The sequence below is a fragment of the Selaginella moellendorffii genome, unplaced genomic scaffold (assembly GCF_000143415.4).
Source record: "Selaginella moellendorffii unplaced genomic scaffold, v1.0 SELMOscaffold_37, whole genome shotgun sequence".
Lineage (NCBI taxonomy): Eukaryota > Viridiplantae > Streptophyta > Lycopodiopsida > Selaginellales > Selaginellaceae > Selaginella > Selaginella moellendorffii.
In genome coordinates this window covers 847,904-864,559 of record NW_003314298.1, presented here as the reverse complement: position 1 = coordinate 864,559, position 16,656 = coordinate 847,904, and the positions used below count along the sequence as shown (strand labels likewise).

Here is a 16,656-nt window from a genome sequence, read left to right as displayed (position 1 = left end):
TTTGCTAGGGTTTGTCAATCTCTTGCTCGGTTGCGGCTATGGAGGAAGGATTTCGCGCGGGGAAAGGATCGCGCTCGCCGAGCTGAGCGCTCCACAGGCAATGTAGATCGATCCCACTGCCGCATTGTAGCACTGTGGCCGGTGGCGCGGAATTGGAGCGCAAGTAGAGAGGGATCGAGGTAGACACGGAGAGTGAGCGCTGCATTTCTCAGCGCCTATGGCGCCCAGGCATTCCTCCCCGAGAGAGATTCCCAGGGGCGAATCTTGCGGCGACGGGGATGCGAGCACCTCGCGGCAGAGCGCATTCTCCTTCACGCAGCTCCTCATCAATGGCGATCTCTGGCACGAGATTGCGGGAGATCCCGAGGCGGAGCTCGCCACGTCCACGCTTCCAGCGGTCTTGCCTCAGTCGGATTTCGATGTGAATCCCTCCAACGATGGCCAAGACGTGATCACGGCGCCGCCTCCCACCGCGATCGACAAGGCCAAGAGAAGGAGACCTCCAAAGGATAGAAAGGTGACTTCTTTCTCTACCTGTGAGTTCTTCTCACATCTCTCTTTTCGTTCGTATTTTTTTTCTTTCGCAGGCCATAGAAGCGAATGAGAAGCAGCACAAGAAACCAAAAGGTGCCAAGGATCGCGGTGATCAAGCTTTGAGCGAGAGCACCGAGAACACTACGAATTCCAATCTGGGCAAGGAGAATTCCAAGCCAGGAGCTGGGAACACGCAAGATTACATTCACGTTCGAGCAAGGCGAGGCCAAGCAACGGACAGCCACAGTCTCGCCGAAAGGGTCAGTTCACAACACAAAACAAAGAAGAACTCTGTGTGTTGATTCTTGTCTCTGCTTTTTTTCTTCCAGGTTCGTCGTGAGAAGATTAGCGAGCGCATGAAAACGCTGCAGGATCTCGTGCCTGGTTGCAGCAAGGTTCTACTAGATTTCTCAAACACTCGTGATTTTTCCACTGTGGTTCTGTGACAGGTAACGGGAAAAGCTATGATGCTAGACGAGATCATCAACTATGTCCAATCTCTCCAGCGGCAAGTTGAGGTAAGAAGCTACTGTTAGCGCCATCTTTGGCGTGATTTCTCTTCTCTACAGTTTCTTTCGATGAAGCTAGCAGCAGTGAAGCCAGCTCTATACACGGATGCTTACCAAGTAAGAAAGCCAGATGTAGAGTTTCTAGTCTCGTCTTGATGCTCCAAGTTTTCTCTAGGTTCCATCGATGGCCGCCGGAGCTCATGACGCGAATTGCTTCGCTCGTGATCCGTCACAGGTGAGAATGGATCCTTGGTTGGATGTTTGATTTTTTGAGATCACGGTCTTCAGAATTTCCGGGCGGTCCTGCGCTGTTAGGAGTGGTGCTCAAGCATAAAACTAATTACCTCGTCTAATCTCATAAATATAGTAGAATATACGGGAATAGAGAAAGTTGGCGGATCAGGCAGTTCTTTCAATTCGAATTGTTGGACATCTATTCCCATACATACAGCTTGAGTGCTGTGAGAAGGTGTCAACGCATATTGAAAACCTTCTTGGATGTTTGAGCAATGGCGGGTATGGCAGCCACTATGGTGGATTGGGTTTATCAATTTGGGACTACTGGCTGAGGGATGCCATGCGGCTGTGGCAGCAAGTACAAGACTTCTCATTCCGTAACTACAGGGATCCTTCTGTGATAACGTGTACAGGAAGAAGAAGGCCAGATAATGCGTTCTTCGTTTTGAGCGACATGCCTCTGGCAGAAGAAACGAGATATGAAGATGGAGAACTGCGGCCCGAGATAACTGCCAAGCCCATTTGGATGTATCACGGGATGGATTACATACTGGGATACGCATGATTCCCACTAGCCCTATGCAGAACTTCTTTGTGTGAGTTTTCCATCAGTGGGGCTGCACAAGTAGCTGTGGGGCATTTAGATCCTGTGGTGCACAAGGAAAGTGAGCCATAGGAAGTTTACTACTGTATGGTTACTTTCATTCACTTGACCAGACTCTATTACCATGGGACTTCCCTTCAGCTCAGTAGACACTCCAAAACCTCTTCACAGATCATGGACATTGTAGACAAGATTCTCCAACAATGTTGGAGCAGATGCCCGAGAATGGTGATAATATATTTCCAGTGGACAAGATCAATAGTTTGGCTTTTTCACTAGCACTCCAGGCTACCTAGGATGACATGACCTTACCTGTAGTCACTCTGGAACATGTGAAGGAGCTGCAGACTAGTTTGTGTGGAGACAAGCCTCATGACAACAACAGTGACACATTTGACACTAAAGGTTCTTTTGGAGCGGATTCTAGTGATATACAGAGAATGAACATGATCCTAGCATGGAGTTAACTCCAACAATACTGTTCCTTTTCACAGGCGAAGCAAATCTAGTTGCATCCACAAATACCTGATTGTGTCACTTGTAGCACCAATGGAGACCACGGCCTTGTAGAGTAGTGCAAGCTCCCTTTCTAGGACATATATCCACTAAACCTTCTTTGATTGTGTACTAATTTGTCCTTTACAAGAATCATTCACAAATTCATGTACTTTACCATAGATCTTTGCAAGCTTGACAGGCAAATGATCTTGCAGCTAAACTGGACAACATTTTGACCCCAGACCTACGACCCCTTGGGCTCAAGCATGTATTTGGGCTTTTGCTCAGGCTCACATTCGGACTTGGCTTTTGCTCATGCTCAAGCTTGAACTTGCACTGAATTCTAAGAAGGTTTTCTTGTGATAATGTGGAAAATAATGACTTTAGATTGAGTTTGCATTGGGCTGCCTACTCTCAAACATTCTTGTCAAAACAAAAAATGCTAGTGGCTAAATCCAAAAGGTTTATTTTAAATTGTTTACCTCTTTGTTTCATTATAAGTTTTGCATGGAAGTATCATGTTTTTTGCCACTACTCTTGTCATCACAACATTTAACGATGGAAAATGATGACTTTAGATTGGTTGAGTTTGCATTGGGCTACTCTTAAACATTCTTGTCAAAACAACAGATGCTAATGGCTGAATCTAAAAGGCTTATTTTAAATTGTTTGCCTCTTTATTTTATTATAGGTTTTAGTATGGAACTATTATGTTTTTTGCCACTACTCTTGCATCACAACATTACACAAGTTGATGAGTGTGTAAGTTTTGCACTGCCAAGATACAATAACTTGACATACATCACATTAACAAGGACCTTAACCATAATCATCTAGTTATTGACACAATTCACCAAAGGTCATGTAAGGAGTTTGGCAATGCAAAACTTGCACACTTGTCACTTCCTAGAATAAAGAGTGGGGAACATTGTAATCATGTGGTTTTCACCTTATATTTTATGGTAATTTATCATAATATAACCATAGAGTAGAACTTAACCCTTGGATAGAGCTAAACTTCCAAGCATTTATCATGGGCTTATAATTGTACAATAGAATTTGAGTTGTTATCTTGTTTATACTTATTCATATTCCTATATATTAGACCTAAAGTATTACCTTCTTGTTAAGACAAGTATATGACTTGATGATGTGAGTTTGATATTTAAGTCTTATAAAGGCAATTGGAAGAGTGATTGTGTGTAAATTTAATTAAGGACTATTAAACACTTTTCTTAGGTGATGGATTTGGTTATTAGATGGTATTATAGAGGATCTTGGGCTTTCATGATTTTTTCATGTCTTGTTGTGTTTAGTCTATGCTATTAGATTGCATTAAGTCTAAGATATGGTAATTCACTCTTAATTAAGTATTGATAATAGATTAGTCTTAAATTGGTGATTCTCTTTTACATTTTTTTAAGTTTATCTTGGTGTTGATAACATTGAAGTGATGCTTTAATATTAATATTGTGAAAGTTGAGATTGAAATGAGATAAGATGTTTTCCATAGGCATATTATAGAAATTGAGATTTTTCATCTGTGGTGATTCATATGGTTGGTGATTGGTTATAATCTATTAGAGATTGATATTTTATTTTATTAGTCTCCACAATGCAAATCTTTTAATAATTATCCCAAAACCAAAGGAAACAAGACTAGAAATTAGAGAACAAAGGGGAGGACTAACTAGGAAACAATCCTAGAGTCACTAGATGTGAATCTTTAAAGTCGATATAAAGATCTTACAGCCAAAATAAATAGCTGTAAAATCTGAAAAGAAACCTAAAAATTGTCACTCACTAGCATCCACAAGCTCGCAAAGGCAGAAAATATGAATATCTCAAACTTAAGAGCACTAAAAACAATAAGGACAAGTGTGTAGGAAAGCCCTTGATGCCAACTATACTTCTATAGAAAGAAAATCTACTCTAAATTGCTTATAATTGCATGAAAAGCAATTGAATCTACTCTTTTTACTCAAAATAAATGAACATGAGTGGGAAACCACTCCAAATTCCTCATCTTGCGATTAAATTTTGCATGTAAGCACATGGCTAAAAGCTCTAGAAGAGATTTATCCAACATGCTTAAAAAAGATGAAAATGATGGTGAAATAAGAAAGAAAAAACTCCTCAAAGTCACAGCTATATAGTATGTAAGATAAAACTCACTATTTTTGGAAAATTCTTTTGCAAGAAAGGAAGTTAAAGAGCAAAGGAAGAGATTCATAAAAGAAATTTTAAAGAACATTCAAGAAATCTCACTCTTAAAGCTCTAGGACACAACCAAAAAGAGGGAATGAAGAAAAGAATGAGAAAAAGTGAAAGATCTCTTAATTTTTGCATTTTTCTCATTAAGAAAGTATTCTTTGGAATCTTTATAACCAGATCTAAACATCTATACAAACAATTCTCCAAATTGGTGCAAGAATCAAAGTTGTAAAGACAAGGGGAAATGCAAAATAAAAATACTTGCATATGGCTTGATTCTCCACCAAATTGTGCATTTTTTAACTCATTGGAAAAAGGAGAAGATGCATCAAGAGAAATCCAAAATGAATGGTTCTGTCTTTTTTATATATAAGATCAGAAAATATAAGTTCATCTCAAACTAATTGACAATACATTTTTTAAATTTTTTTTCTAGCAAGGTTTCCTTTAAAGGACACAGAATTGACTATATTTACTAGCATTGACTTCTGCTGTAGCAAGCTCAACTCATTGGACCATCCTTTGCAAAGCCACATATAAACCAGCATAAGAAGCCAATTTCCCCTAAGAACCATCAGACTTGAGATACAAAAGACAGTATAGGAACATGAGCAAGGTGTTCCATTGACCTATATATCTAGATGCTGACTAGATGTCCAAACAAATCCCCATAAATAAGCCCACTTCTTCGTCGATTTGCTTATCGTCAAACTTGCTTTCCATCTCCCATGTACCCGACAATTTCTAATGAACAAGGGCTGGATCGGACGGCTCCCATTAGATCAACGGTTAGAAAAGAAATCATTGTTTTCACTTCTTGTTCTTCTTTGCGGAGGCAGCAGCGGCATCTAAAGCAGCATCCTTGGGCTTTGATCGCTTCTTCAAGCTTCCCGCCTCCTCGGCCTTCTTGGAGCTCCCGGCCTTGCCCTGGCCCGCCTCACTGTCCCCATTACCATCCTTGATCTTCTTCTTCTTTGCGGAGGCAGCAGCCGCATCTCCAGTAGCTCCAGCGGCATCCTTGGGATTCGATCGCTTCTTGGAGCTTCCCGCCTCCTCGGCCTTCTTGCAGCCCTGGCCCTGCGCTGCGCCTCCCTCACTGTCCCCATCACCATCCTTGCATGCAAGCTTTGCTGCCAGTTGCAGAACAAACTCCGGCTTCTTCAGTTTAGGATCCAAAGCAACGCCTTCGTCTTGCGCAATCTGGTTGAGCTTCTTGCGGTCTGAGTAAGCAAGCAACCTCTCCACCAATTTGGGCCCCGCTGCCGTAGTTTGTGCTGCTGCTCCTGCTGCTCCTGCTGGTGCAGAGTCTCTTTCCTCTTCTGGTGTTCGCCTAATCGCTATCTCTTCTAACACTGTCTTCAAGTCGCTGCTGATCGAGTTAGCCAGCAGCGACTGGAAAGTAACCTGATGCATGGTGTAAGCCAAGGTGCCGAAAGCGCTGCCACTCCTCGTCGCCTTGAGTTCCGGCGCAACTTTGACCGCAGCCTTGCTCTCGCAGCAGACAAAAACGAAATGCAGCTCCCACTCGTCACGCTTTGCCAGTATGTTGGGGATCCATTCCTCCACCACGGACAGGTTCATGAACTCTTCGGCGCTGTGGTAATGCCTGCTGGCGTTCACCGTGATCTGGATTGCGAAGAGATGCAGCTTCCCCTGGATTCGGATGACAAGCAGCCCATCGATGGAACCATAGTTGTACTTGAGAGGAATGAAGAAAACACCATCGCCTACTTCGGAGTGCCAATCTGCAAACTTGGGGACAGTAGTGAACCCCCGAGATCTCACATTCTGCACGTGGAAGCCATCCAGATCCAAACCCCCTCCCATCAGGAGAGCATCCCCTATCAAGTGCTCGCACAACCAGCCCATCTCAGCCCAGTTCACTCCAACAGGATTCTTAAGCAGGTACTTGCAGTAAGGCAACCACGCTGGCGCACCACCAAAGACCCTGTCTGCGCTCCGAAACTCTTCAACGTATATCCTTTTGATGAACTGCGTGCAGTAGTCTCCTCCCTCAACTGCATATCTGGCATCCAGCTCAATCATCTCATCCTGGCTATATAATGAAGCCATGGCCACCCCGTGTTCCCTGTATTTTCTGAGCAAAACCGCTATCGACTCCCGGATGGCTTCAACCTCTGATGAACTGACAAACATGTCCAGCGCTGCTTGAATGTCTTCAGCATCCGGTAATAGCTCAAGGGTCTGCTTATTGTCTGGCGTCTGAACCCGTGATGACCAAGTACCCCAGCCTGCCAGCTTCGATGCGGCTCGCTTCCTGAAGCTATAGTCCAGAACAGCCAGCGACAGGGGATGCTGACCGCCATAATAGTTGATGAGGTCCGCATAGCCGGGAAAAGCCAAGCAGACAGCTTTCAGCACAGAAACCTTGCCAACATAGGCATCATACTCCTCCTACACAATCAAACCACATATGAGATTGAAGCATTCTGGAAGGTAAAGTCACACTTACATTAGCAAAGCCATCCTGTAACCTGACTACTATTGACATCTCAGGGTGCATCTTGTTCCACGGTACAATGGGGGCCCCGTACACACGCTTAAAAGCCTCGTTCGCAAGACTATCCACACTCTTTCTCAGTTCCTGCCTTTCCACCTTCGCAGCCCCGGTGAGATCCTGGACATCCATGTATTCGGCTCCGTCAACTATCAAAGAGAAAATGTCCCCCTTCAACTTGCGGCTTCGAATGAACTCCACGATCCCTGCCATGGAACGGAGGCTCTCGATCTCCGCCAGCACGCTGTCCTGAAAGCAGTATGCGAAACGCAGGCCGTCTTTGACAACATCCACCAGACTGCCCACGCGGAGAGCGGCCTCCATTGCCCAGATGCACAGCACCTTCTGATGATCATTTGCTTGCAGGATGTGAATCCACGCCAATGCCCTGAGAATGCAGCTTTTGCCGATGCCTCTTGGACCCTCCACGAGAAGCGCCTTCCCAGCACCAAGATCCGTGAGGCAGTCGAGTACCTCCTGCAGATCAACCATGCCGACAAAGTCAAAGGGTCCTCCTGGCCTCGGAGGTGGATTGCCTATCCCTGGATAAGGCAGGGAAGTTACTTTGCCAACCACAAGCAGATCCTCCCACTTCAGAGCCTTCATCTTGTTGATCCCAGCCTTGGCATCTTCAAGACTTACGCGAACGGAGCCGGGCGCCTTCCTCTTCATGCCGTACCCCCTCTGCTTCTCCATCATAAAACCCTAAACCCTAATTCGATGGAGGGCAAAAGGGCAGCTGCTATTCCATCTCCGATTCTATGGAAAATTCGGGGCCGTTTTCTCTTCCAGGAGAAAGAAACCCTAAATCCTTAACGGAGAATCCCATTCTAGCTGCATATGCCCAGAATGGGCACTGTATTCTGGCATGGCATAATGGCTTCCTCATCAGAAAGCTGGCCGAACTGCAGTTCAGGCTTTCAATATTTGCAATGCTGGGTCTGGAAAAAGGAGCTGTTGCTGTTCTGTTTAGTCAACTAAATACGTTGTTAAGGATGTTAATGAGCCGCCAAGCTTCTAAAGTTCAATTCATGACTAAGACTCATCTTGCATTTGTTGTGTCATTTAAAGGGCCGAAATTCCAGGTGATTTTTACCTAAGCAAGACTTATTTTTATATAAGCAAGACTTCAACGCATGTTGAAAACCTTCTTGGAGGCTTTGAGCAGGGGCTGCCATCAGGGCTGATCAACCTGGGACTGCTGGCTAAGGGATACCTGGCAAAAAGACTTCTCGTTCGTTAACCACAAGGACACTTCTGTGAGGACGTGTATGGGAAGCAGAATGTGGGATAATGCGTTCTTCGTTTGAACGACAGGCCTCTGGTGCTTATAGCAGACGAAAAGAGAGGTGAAATGCTGGTGCTCGAGATAACCGCAAAGCCAGTTTGGATGTATCATGGGGTGGATTACATACTGGGATATGCTGCAAACGGCTTCGAAGTTCATCTGATGGCGATAACAGCAGACCTGGCTCAGAAGTGGAAGCTTGGCAAATCAAAGTGCTGGGAACTTCTGAAGCTGGAGCTGGACGACAGGAGAAGTTTCCCAAAGCCACTGGTATGCATCTTCAACTTTGCTCGCATCATACCAGTGTTCATCGGGCTACTTGAGGCACATAACGTGGAGCTAGACCAGTATACTGTCAGCACCAGATCCAAGGTGATAGAGGTGAATGGTTACAAGCCAGTGAAGAAGGCATACGGATCTGCTGAGGTAAGTGATCTCCTGTTTCTGGTAATGGCTTAGTGGTTTCTCCATTTACAGGCTTCGGAAAATGTCATAGATATCTACAACAAAATGGCTTTGAATGAGCACCAGTGTGCAGTAAGTACACTGGTGCCCGCAGAAACACACGAGGCTGTGTTGCAAGGAATTAACATAGAGAGGCTCGTTGGATCTCATCTCCTCACCAAGTCAAAGGCTTTAAGGATCAAGGTTATTGTCTATTCTATACTCGGTTGAGGGTGAAACCCACAGTGACTACAATTCAAGAGCTCGTGGCAGCATTGCCAGATGTGATCGAGGCCTTGAACTATATGCACAAGAGAGGGTGGATGCACAGGAATGTACGGTGTCCAAACATTAGAAAGAATTCAGGTAAAAAAGAAACTCTAATGTGAATTATAAGCAATTAGCAAATAATTACATTGATTTATCCCTTACGCCCTAACCCAACTGAGAAAGGGATTGTAAGGCTTTTTCTAAACTCTTTTTATTCTAACCTAGTGCCTAACAATCCTTCCCTCACAATCCGTAATCACACCTTAACCAAACTTTGGTTCCTCTAAACCACGAGAATCAAATTAGAATCCTATGGTTTAAGACTTTGGTTTAGGACTTTTCAAACCTTTTCTCTTCTCTTCTGTTTAATACAGCATAATATTCTCATATTTAACTATTCTGAATTGTTTTCAGAAAAATAAATTAAAACAAAAAACAAACAAAAAAAAGAAAAGTAAAAGTAGCATATAAAAACTTGTGTTCTCTCTCTCTCCCCGATAGTTTCTTATAGCTTGTCCTCGTACTCGCTGAGCGGCGTGATGGTGTCCTTGAGCCCCTTCCTCTTCCTGATCTGCGCCACAATCACCCCGGCCTGCGTCCCCGGATCCATGGGATCACTGCTCAACATATCCCAGTGATCAAACACGCACTGCGGGAACGCCTGCCCGGACGTGGCCGCTCGCAGCTCCGTCGAGAACCCAAAGCTCTCGATAACCGGCAAGAACGCCTTCACGTTGTAGAGTGGCGTCCCGGGCCTCTGGACCTCCTCCGTTACGTGCCCGCGCTTCTGGTTGAGCACTCCATAGATCCCTCCCAGCGCTTGCTCCGGCGCCTGGATCTCCACCAGGTAGACTGGCTCCAGCAGCCTCGGCTTGCCGCACAGCTGCGACGCGTACATCACCCTCCTGGCCGTCGGGATGATCTGCCCGCCGCCCCTGTGGATCGCGTCCGTGTGGAGCACCACGTCGCAAACCTCGAACGCGATGCCTCTCATGTTCTCCTCCGCGACCGCGCCCTCCTTGGAAGCCCACTGGAACGCCGCCACCACCGAGTCCTTGATCTCGTTCAGGTACTGGACTCCCTTACACATGTCCACCACCAGGTTGGGTCCGTTGGTCTCGGGACCAAAGCACCAGATCTTCTTCGCCAGGTCCTTGTCCCACCCGAATTCCTCCGCCAGGATCTTGGAGCGAACTTTGGGGTCGTCGCGTGGCCCGACCTTGCCGTCGTCGATCGCCTCCGCCAGGCCGTCCTCCAGCGGCCGGGCCTCGAAGTAGAGCCGGTTGTGCTTGTTGGGCGACTTGCTCATCACCTGCCGGGACCTCTCCAGCACCGTCTCCCGGAAAGACACCACCGGGTCCGACACCTTGATCTCGGCGCCACCCATGAAGTCGTCCTGGAGATCCTTGAGGCAAATCTCCAGGTGGAGCTCGCCAGCTCCGGCGATGATGTGCTCGCCAGACTCGGCCATCGTGCACACCACCATGGGGTCCGACTTGGCCAGCCGCTTGAGACCCTCCACCAGCTTCGGCAAGTCGGACGCCACCTTACACTGGACGGCAACGCGGACGACCGGGGAGACGGAGAACTTCATGGCCCGGATGGGATGAGCGTCGCTCTCTGTGTCGTTGGTCAGGGTCGCATTCTTGGTGATGAACTGGTCGAGTCCAACCATGGCCACCGTGTTACCGCACGGAACATCCTCCACGGATTCCTGCTTCTTGCCCATCCAGATAACTGTCCTCTGTACGCTCTTTACGTACAGATCCTTCTTCTGCCCGGGAATGTAGTTCGGTCCCATGATGCGAACCTTCAAGCCCGTGGACACCTTGCCCGCGAAGACTCGTCCGAAAGCAAAGAACCTGCCCTTGTCCGAAGCCGGAATCATCTTGGAAACGTAGAGCATCAGGGGGCCGTCGGGATCGCAGTTCCTGATGGCAGCAGCGTACTTGTCGTCCAGGGGTCCCTCGTAGAGGTTCTCCACACGGTACCTCTGGGCCTTAGCTGGAGATGGCAAATGATACATCATTTCCAGGAGCGCGTCGCTAGCGGGCAGCCATGTCTGCATGACACGCTTCATAAGAGGCTTGCCAACAAGCTCCTTGTCCTCGTTCTTCAACGTCACGTTGAGCTTCTGGAGCATGGGCCACAGTTTGTCCTTCTGATCGTTCATACAGATGGCGATGATCTGCTTGATGGGGTTGTAGATGAACTGCACGAAGCCACGGACGCAGGTGGGGGAGCCAGTGTTCTTCGACGTCCACTTCTTCGTCGCCGGATCAAAGAAGTTCTCTCCCCAAAGCCTCTCCATCATCTTCTTCTCGTCCACGTTGAACTTGGACGCGTACATCTTGGCGAAGTTGGTCAGGGTGAAGGCCCAGCCGTGGAGACCAGCCGAAAACGCCACCGTCCCCTTCTCTGGGTAGACCTGGACGTCGCCGAGGAGCGCGTCCTCGTAAGTAGCCATGATAACGTTGGCGTTCTCGATAACGCGCTGAAAAGTCTGGTAAGCTTCCTCGCCATCGACTTGGAGCTCGAGGAAACACCTGTCCATCTTGTTCACTGTCAAAACCGGCCTGATCCTCTCTCCCAGTGCCTGCCGAAGAACAGTCTCGGTCTGGACGCAGACACCCTCCACACAGTCCACCACCACCAGAGCACCGTCGGTGATTCGCAAAGCAGCCGTGACCTCGGATGAAAAGTCGACGTGCCCTGGAGAGTCGATCAAATTGATCAGGTACTCAGAACCATCTCGCTCCCCCTTGAAAGCTTTCAAGGACTCCTCGGTCATCTCGTAGTAGAGGGAAATTCCAGTCGACTTGATAGTGATTCCACGCTCGGCCTCATCCTGGCGTGTGTCGGTCATCCGGACGTCTCCAGCCACCTCCTGGGCGATAATCCCAGCGGCCGCAACCAGGGAATCCGTCAGGGTGGATTTTCCTGGCGAAAATTTCAGATCGACGAGCTTTAGCTACTGAATGGATGGAAAATCTAGAAGAAACTCACCGTGATCGACATGAGCAATCACAGACATGTTCCGGATGTTGTGCTTCTTGTCCATGATCCGGCGCAGCTCTTCTGCCGTGAATTTCACCTGGAAAGAGCATCACGATGTCAGAATCCGCTACGAATTCCAGAGGAATCACTCACCATCTTGGCAGGCGATTGAGATCGCTCGCGCTGCTAAGGAGAGGAAAATCCGGCCGCCTCGCCTCTGCCGCCGCCGCCTACGACCGCCAAGAAACCCTACGCACTGCAGCGCGCCGCACAATGTAAAGCCTCGCTGGAGCGGCTCACAACCGTTGGATGCATGGCCACCGTCAGATCGAAAGCGTCTTTTTTAGGTCACGAAAAGCGTATATGCTAGTATATGCTAAAATCAGATTCGTTCGAACGACAAGTACGGAGAAAATGCGGAACCATTCATAATAGTACGGACATTTTTATATTTGTAGATGTAATTTACAGAGCTTTCTAGCTTGAAAAAACACGCCAAGAGAAAAGATCTTCGAAAATAGAAAAAAAGAGAGTAAAAATCCTTCTTTTTGCCTCCTCTAAAAAGAATTAAAACTATTATACTGACCTGGTAACCGACTAGGAAAAGAATATATGAAAAAAGGAAGAAAAAAAGAAAGAAAACGAACAAAAATTGGAAGAAGAAGAAAAAGAACCATCCCACACAAGAATATATATAAGGCAGAGCATACCTCTATGTGACTTTACCTCTACATTGACTTTCTTGCATAGTAGATTGCTGAGGTTGCCTGTTAATTGATCTCCTGATACGCATTGTGATCAAATCTGGAACGCATCAAAGCCCAACCAGCAAGCAAAAACAACGTAACGCTCGCTCCACACGTAAATCCCACCACCAAAATCACCAAGCTGCTAGTGTGATCATCCAAAACCTGGGGGGCTTCTGATGATCCGTCCTCTCCCTCTTTTGCGATCGAGGGGGATAACGGATTCGCCGGGAGCGAGTGAATCCCCTGTAGGAGTATCTCATTTCGCCACCTCCTCCGGCTTGAAGAACTCGGGGAAGAACTTCCGCCGCTGGAGAACTTCCAGGAGAACACCTTGTGCTTCTGCGAGGCCTCGCCGGTGGAGGAGCTAAAACCCACGTACATCCACGGCCGGAGCACTGATTTGAGATCTACCTTGTGCGAGAGCAGCGGCTTCGTCGGCCTGGAGTTCCTATCCTTGCTGATCCTCACGTCTAGCTCGCTGCTCGACCCATCGAACTGGATCCACGCGAAGGTCCTGGAGCCATCGTTGAGGATCAATCCAATGTCGGAGGCATTGGCAGTGACGGTGGAGACGATGGTTTCCACATCCAGGCCGACGTGGTTGCTGTTTGGATCCCGGAGTTCCATGTTCATGACGCTGTCAAACTCCACCGCGAATGTGTGAGGCGCCATAGCCGTCCGGTTGGAGATCTCGTCCTCTTTCACCAATCCCAGCCAGGGGCCGCTGGCGCCGATGGAGATCTTGTCGGGGACGATGACGAACGCGAGGCCATCGCCGGCGAAGGCGGTCATGGAGAACTCGAAGAATGTGGAGAAGGAGGCCGGATTGTTGGATAGATCGAGCATGTTGACAGGGATACTGTAGAGCAGCCTACCTACGGTGTTCTTGCGCGTGCCGGAGAGCTGCACCGCCATTCCATCCGCCTGGCCCTCGATTCGCACGAACTTGGCGTCGCCGAGCAAGCTGAGATCCTGGAGATTATCCTCGAAATCCGTGAAGTAGAACGATGCCGGCTCCGCCCGATCGCCGCCGCCGCTGCTCCTCTCCAATTCCCAGGCCAGGGCTTGGAGCGCCGCTAGCGCGGCGAGGAGGAGCATCCTCCACAGCTGGAGCATGGCCGTGTCCATCGCCCAGACCCTAAATTATAAAAAATAAGAACAAAAAAATAAACAAAAAAAATGGGTGGTGCCCTAAACGGACCGGTGCATGTATTAGCGGCAGCCATAGCCATACGAGCTGCAAAAGCTGGCCTGGAGAACGTCCATCGATTGATTCGCCATTCTATCCAGAGACAGGCCTCCCTTGTTATAGCCTCGCAGCGTCCTCGGCAATGTTGCAGTTCAAAAGGGTGAATTCTTTCAGGAAAGGGCCAACACAACCCAACGCAATGACCATGAATCACTCCCCCAAGGACGAGCAGCCGGAGAGCATTCAGAAACTCGCCAAAGAAGAGCCAGCAGCTGGGACGGAGCTCGCTCTTGGATCGATGTGCTTCAGCTCCGATAATTCCATGAGCTCCAGCCCGCCACCTTCGTCGTCCAGATCGTTCATCTCGTCCCTGAGCCTCGAGGGGAGCGTCACAAACGGCGGGCTCTTCGAGAACAGCGTCACCAATGGGACCATTTTCAAGCCGGTTCCTCCCAAGAGCAGCCATCCCGTTGAAAAATGCTCGGCCGCGAGCATTCTCGACAGGCAAGTGCCATGGCTTCAAGCGCACCAGGTCAGTAGCATCTCTCAAATAGGTCACTCTCTTTCGTAGAAAAAATGTTTTTAGATGGTGGCACGCACCAGAAAGCGAGTCAAGCGGGTATCAAAGGCTCTCCGCATCCAAGGTAAGCTCTTAGAGGACTCTTTTTCTTTAGTGAAGAACAAGTATAAACAAGCTTGGGTCTTCTTGCAGGGGCTACTACAAATGCAGCAGCTTGAGAGGCTGTCCCGCGAGAAAGCACGTAGAGCGGTGCCTGGACGATCCAACAACTGATGCGGGAGAGCGCAGTCATGGCGTGCAACCACAGTAGGCTTTTGCTAATTTCTTTCTTGTTTTTTTTCATTCTTCTCGGAAACCAGCTTCGCTTGGTTGAGTTCTCTTCTGGGATGTACATAACATACAAATCAACTTATTGGCCACAGCATTGACAGAGAAAAACTTACAACACCATTCTAAATGAATGGTGGTTATGCCTCCAGTCTCGAGGAAGTAGAATCTATGTTTGAGAGAGAAACTCTCTGTCAAGGGCGATGCTTCTATCAGCAGTAACTCGCTACTGGAATGCTGCCACGCAATGCAAACCAGTGGCAACTCCATCGCCCTCTCCTTTTTCCAGACGAGATCACATTCACAGGAATTTTCTTGTGGTGCACACTCAGACAACTTTGCTGCAATCCTCAAGACTCATGGCAATGCTCATTATGCCAAGATAGTGGCAGATGGAGGTAGAGCTAATATGGCATGTATAGTTATGCCCATGTGGCAGTAATTTCTATACATATGTCCCCATTCATATACAGTTAATATAGAGAGAGTTATTCTTCCCCATGTGCACATTTCTCTGTTGCTTTCATGGTATCAGAGCAATTAACTCTTTGATCCTGGGCATGGCACTTGTTGGCCAAGAAGCCAATGACATAGAGGAGGATGAACATCTTGATTGCACGCTTTTTTGCAATGTTGGAGACTTTTGTGGAATGTGTTAAATGCTTGGGGCGTTATATTAAGGCACTAAGCTATAAAGAGGTGTTGACCAACAAGTGGCAACAAGTAGAATATATGAAAAATTGGATCAAGATTCAAGAACATTACATAGCAATTTTAATCAAGAATCTCCAACAATTTTGGGAAGGATGTTTATGGAAATTCAAGTGCCTAGAAGTGGGAACTTAGCAATTCATAGCGAAGACCACATGCTAATGGCAAAATTGAAACCATACTGAAGAGTAAAAGTTTGTGCAAATAAGGCCAAAGCCAAGAACGAAGTTTTGAGTAATTGACTAATAAGTTTTTTCATATGCTTTTCTCATCAACTCTTCATGCTCATCATCTCAGATTAATTAAGCACAATCCAGGCTTAGATTCAAGCTTAGATTAGCCATCTAGTTGTGAGTGGGTGCTTGCAAAAAGCTTTTCTTCCTCTGCTGAGCTCACCAGCCTGTTTGATTTGGTTCCTCAGAATTTTAAACAGGAATTCAGATCAAATTCTTTGAGCTACAATGGTTATCAAACTTTGCAAGCTAAGCTAAACTTTGTCAACAGTGAGGTACTTAGATTCCTTTGTATCAAGACTCCTAAGGCTGTGTTGAAGGATAAGAAGATCCAAAAAGCTTGCAATGCCAAGATTGCTAATTTTCATCACAAGCATCTTCTTGAGGTGACCAGAATCGTGATGGCAGCAAGACAAGAGGAAGTCGTGCACTACCAGCAATTAATCTCTCCTGATGCTGCTCTTTCCTTATTTGATACCAGGTTGTTTTCTCTTGTGGGAATTTCTTTTGGAAAGTGTTTCTAGCAAGATGTTGCTTTCTTCAGGGCCAGCAAGGCTAACCAAGAGAGGAACAAGAAATCTGTTGATGAAGCTCTTGCTGAAGCCAAGCAAAGAGCTTTGGAGGAATCAACTTCCATTCCTTCAGAAGAAGCCATTGTCACTATCCAAGATTCGAACCATGTCATCAACAAGCAATCAGATGAGAGATGAGTCAACTGCCACATCATCAACCATGCTGAGTCGTCTCCCCAAACGCCCGTCTAGATATATAAGGGGATCCAGGCCCAAGGGATTTCTCGAATCGTTCAACATCA

The 16,656-nt window shown here is 47.2% G+C and overlaps 4 protein-coding genes across 5 annotated transcripts; 1 reads left to right on the top strand and 3 right to left on the bottom strand.

Moving 5' to 3' along the window:
* LOC9653521 (transcription factor BHLH094) lies at positions 1-1,511 on the top strand. 2 transcript variants are annotated; one of them, XM_002978510.2, is made up of 7 exons: positions 1-517; positions 588-794; positions 864-929; positions 984-1,052; positions 1,104-1,160; positions 1,219-1,278; positions 1,359-1,511. In XM_002978510.2, exons 1-7 carry the CDS (start codon positions 218-220, stop codon positions 1,497-1,499), a joined length of 900 nt encoding a protein of 299 aa, XP_002978556.2. In that variant the 5' UTR covers positions 1-217; the 3' UTR covers positions 1,500-1,511. The 2 variants fall into 2 exon arrangements, with proteins under 2 accessions (XP_002978556.2, XP_024539237.1); XM_024683469.1 differs by having other exon boundaries at positions 1,332-1,459.
* A 3,659-nt stretch (positions 1,512-5,170) lies between these two features.
* LOC9653709 lies at positions 5,171-7,789 on the bottom strand. The gene is made up of 2 exons (XM_002978351.2): positions 7,070-7,789; positions 5,171-7,011 (listed from the first exon to the last, which is right to left on the bottom strand). Exons 1-2 carry the CDS (start codon positions 7,784-7,786, stop codon positions 5,407-5,409), a joined length of 2,322 nt encoding a protein of 773 aa, XP_002978397.2. The 5' UTR covers positions 7,787-7,789; the 3' UTR covers positions 5,171-5,406.
* A 1,686-nt stretch (positions 7,790-9,475) lies between these two features.
* LOC9653519 (elongation factor 2) lies at positions 9,476-12,374 on the bottom strand. Its single transcript, XM_002978350.2, has 3 exons — positions 12,267-12,374; positions 12,123-12,210; positions 9,476-12,056 (listed from the first exon to the last, which is right to left on the bottom strand). The coding sequence occupies exons 1-3, from the start codon at positions 12,267-12,269 to the stop codon at positions 9,622-9,624; spliced, it is 2,526 nt and encodes an 841-aa protein (XP_002978396.1). The 5' UTR covers positions 12,270-12,374; the 3' UTR covers positions 9,476-9,621.
* Positions 12,375-12,534: 160 nt separating this feature from the next.
* Positions 12,535-14,006, bottom strand: LOC9653708 (agglutinin-2). The gene has a single exon (XM_002978349.2). The coding sequence runs from the start codon at positions 13,988-13,990 to the stop codon at positions 12,884-12,886; it is 1,107 nt and encodes a 368-aa protein (XP_002978395.2). The 5' UTR covers positions 13,991-14,006; the 3' UTR covers positions 12,535-12,883.
* Positions 14,007-16,656: the final 2,650 nt, after the last annotated feature.

Excerpts from the sequence above, each read along its gene's own strand:
- LOC9653708 (XM_002978349.2), bottom strand. The coding sequence starts at position 13,990 with ATGGACACGGCCATGCTCCAGCTGTGGAGGATGCTCCTCCTCGCCGCG.
- LOC9653519 (XM_002978350.2), bottom strand. Across the intron at positions 12,057-12,122 it reads GATTGCTCATGTCGATCACG|GAAAATCCACCCTGACGGAT; the intron begins GTGAGTTTCTTC and ends AATTTTCGCCAG.
- LOC9653521 (XM_002978510.2), top strand. The coding sequence starts at position 218 with ATGGCGCCCAGGCATTCCTCCCCGAGAGAGATTCCCAGGGGCGAATCT. Across the intron at positions 518-587 it reads GACCTCCAAAGGATAGAAAG|GCCATAGAAGCGAATGAGAA; the intron begins GTGACTTCTTTC and ends TTTCTTTCGCAG. Across the intron at positions 795-863 it reads GCCACAGTCTCGCCGAAAGG|GTTCGTCGTGAGAAGATTAG; the intron begins GTCAGTTCACAA and ends TTTTTCTTCCAG.
- LOC9653709 (XM_002978351.2), bottom strand. The coding sequence starts at position 7,786 with ATGAAGAGGAAGGCGCCCGGCTCCGTTCGCGTAAGTCTTGAAGATGCC. Across the intron at positions 7,012-7,069 it reads TACAGGATGGCTTTGCTAAT|GAGGAGTATGATGCCTATGT; the intron begins GTAAGTGTGACT and ends TTGATTGTGTAG.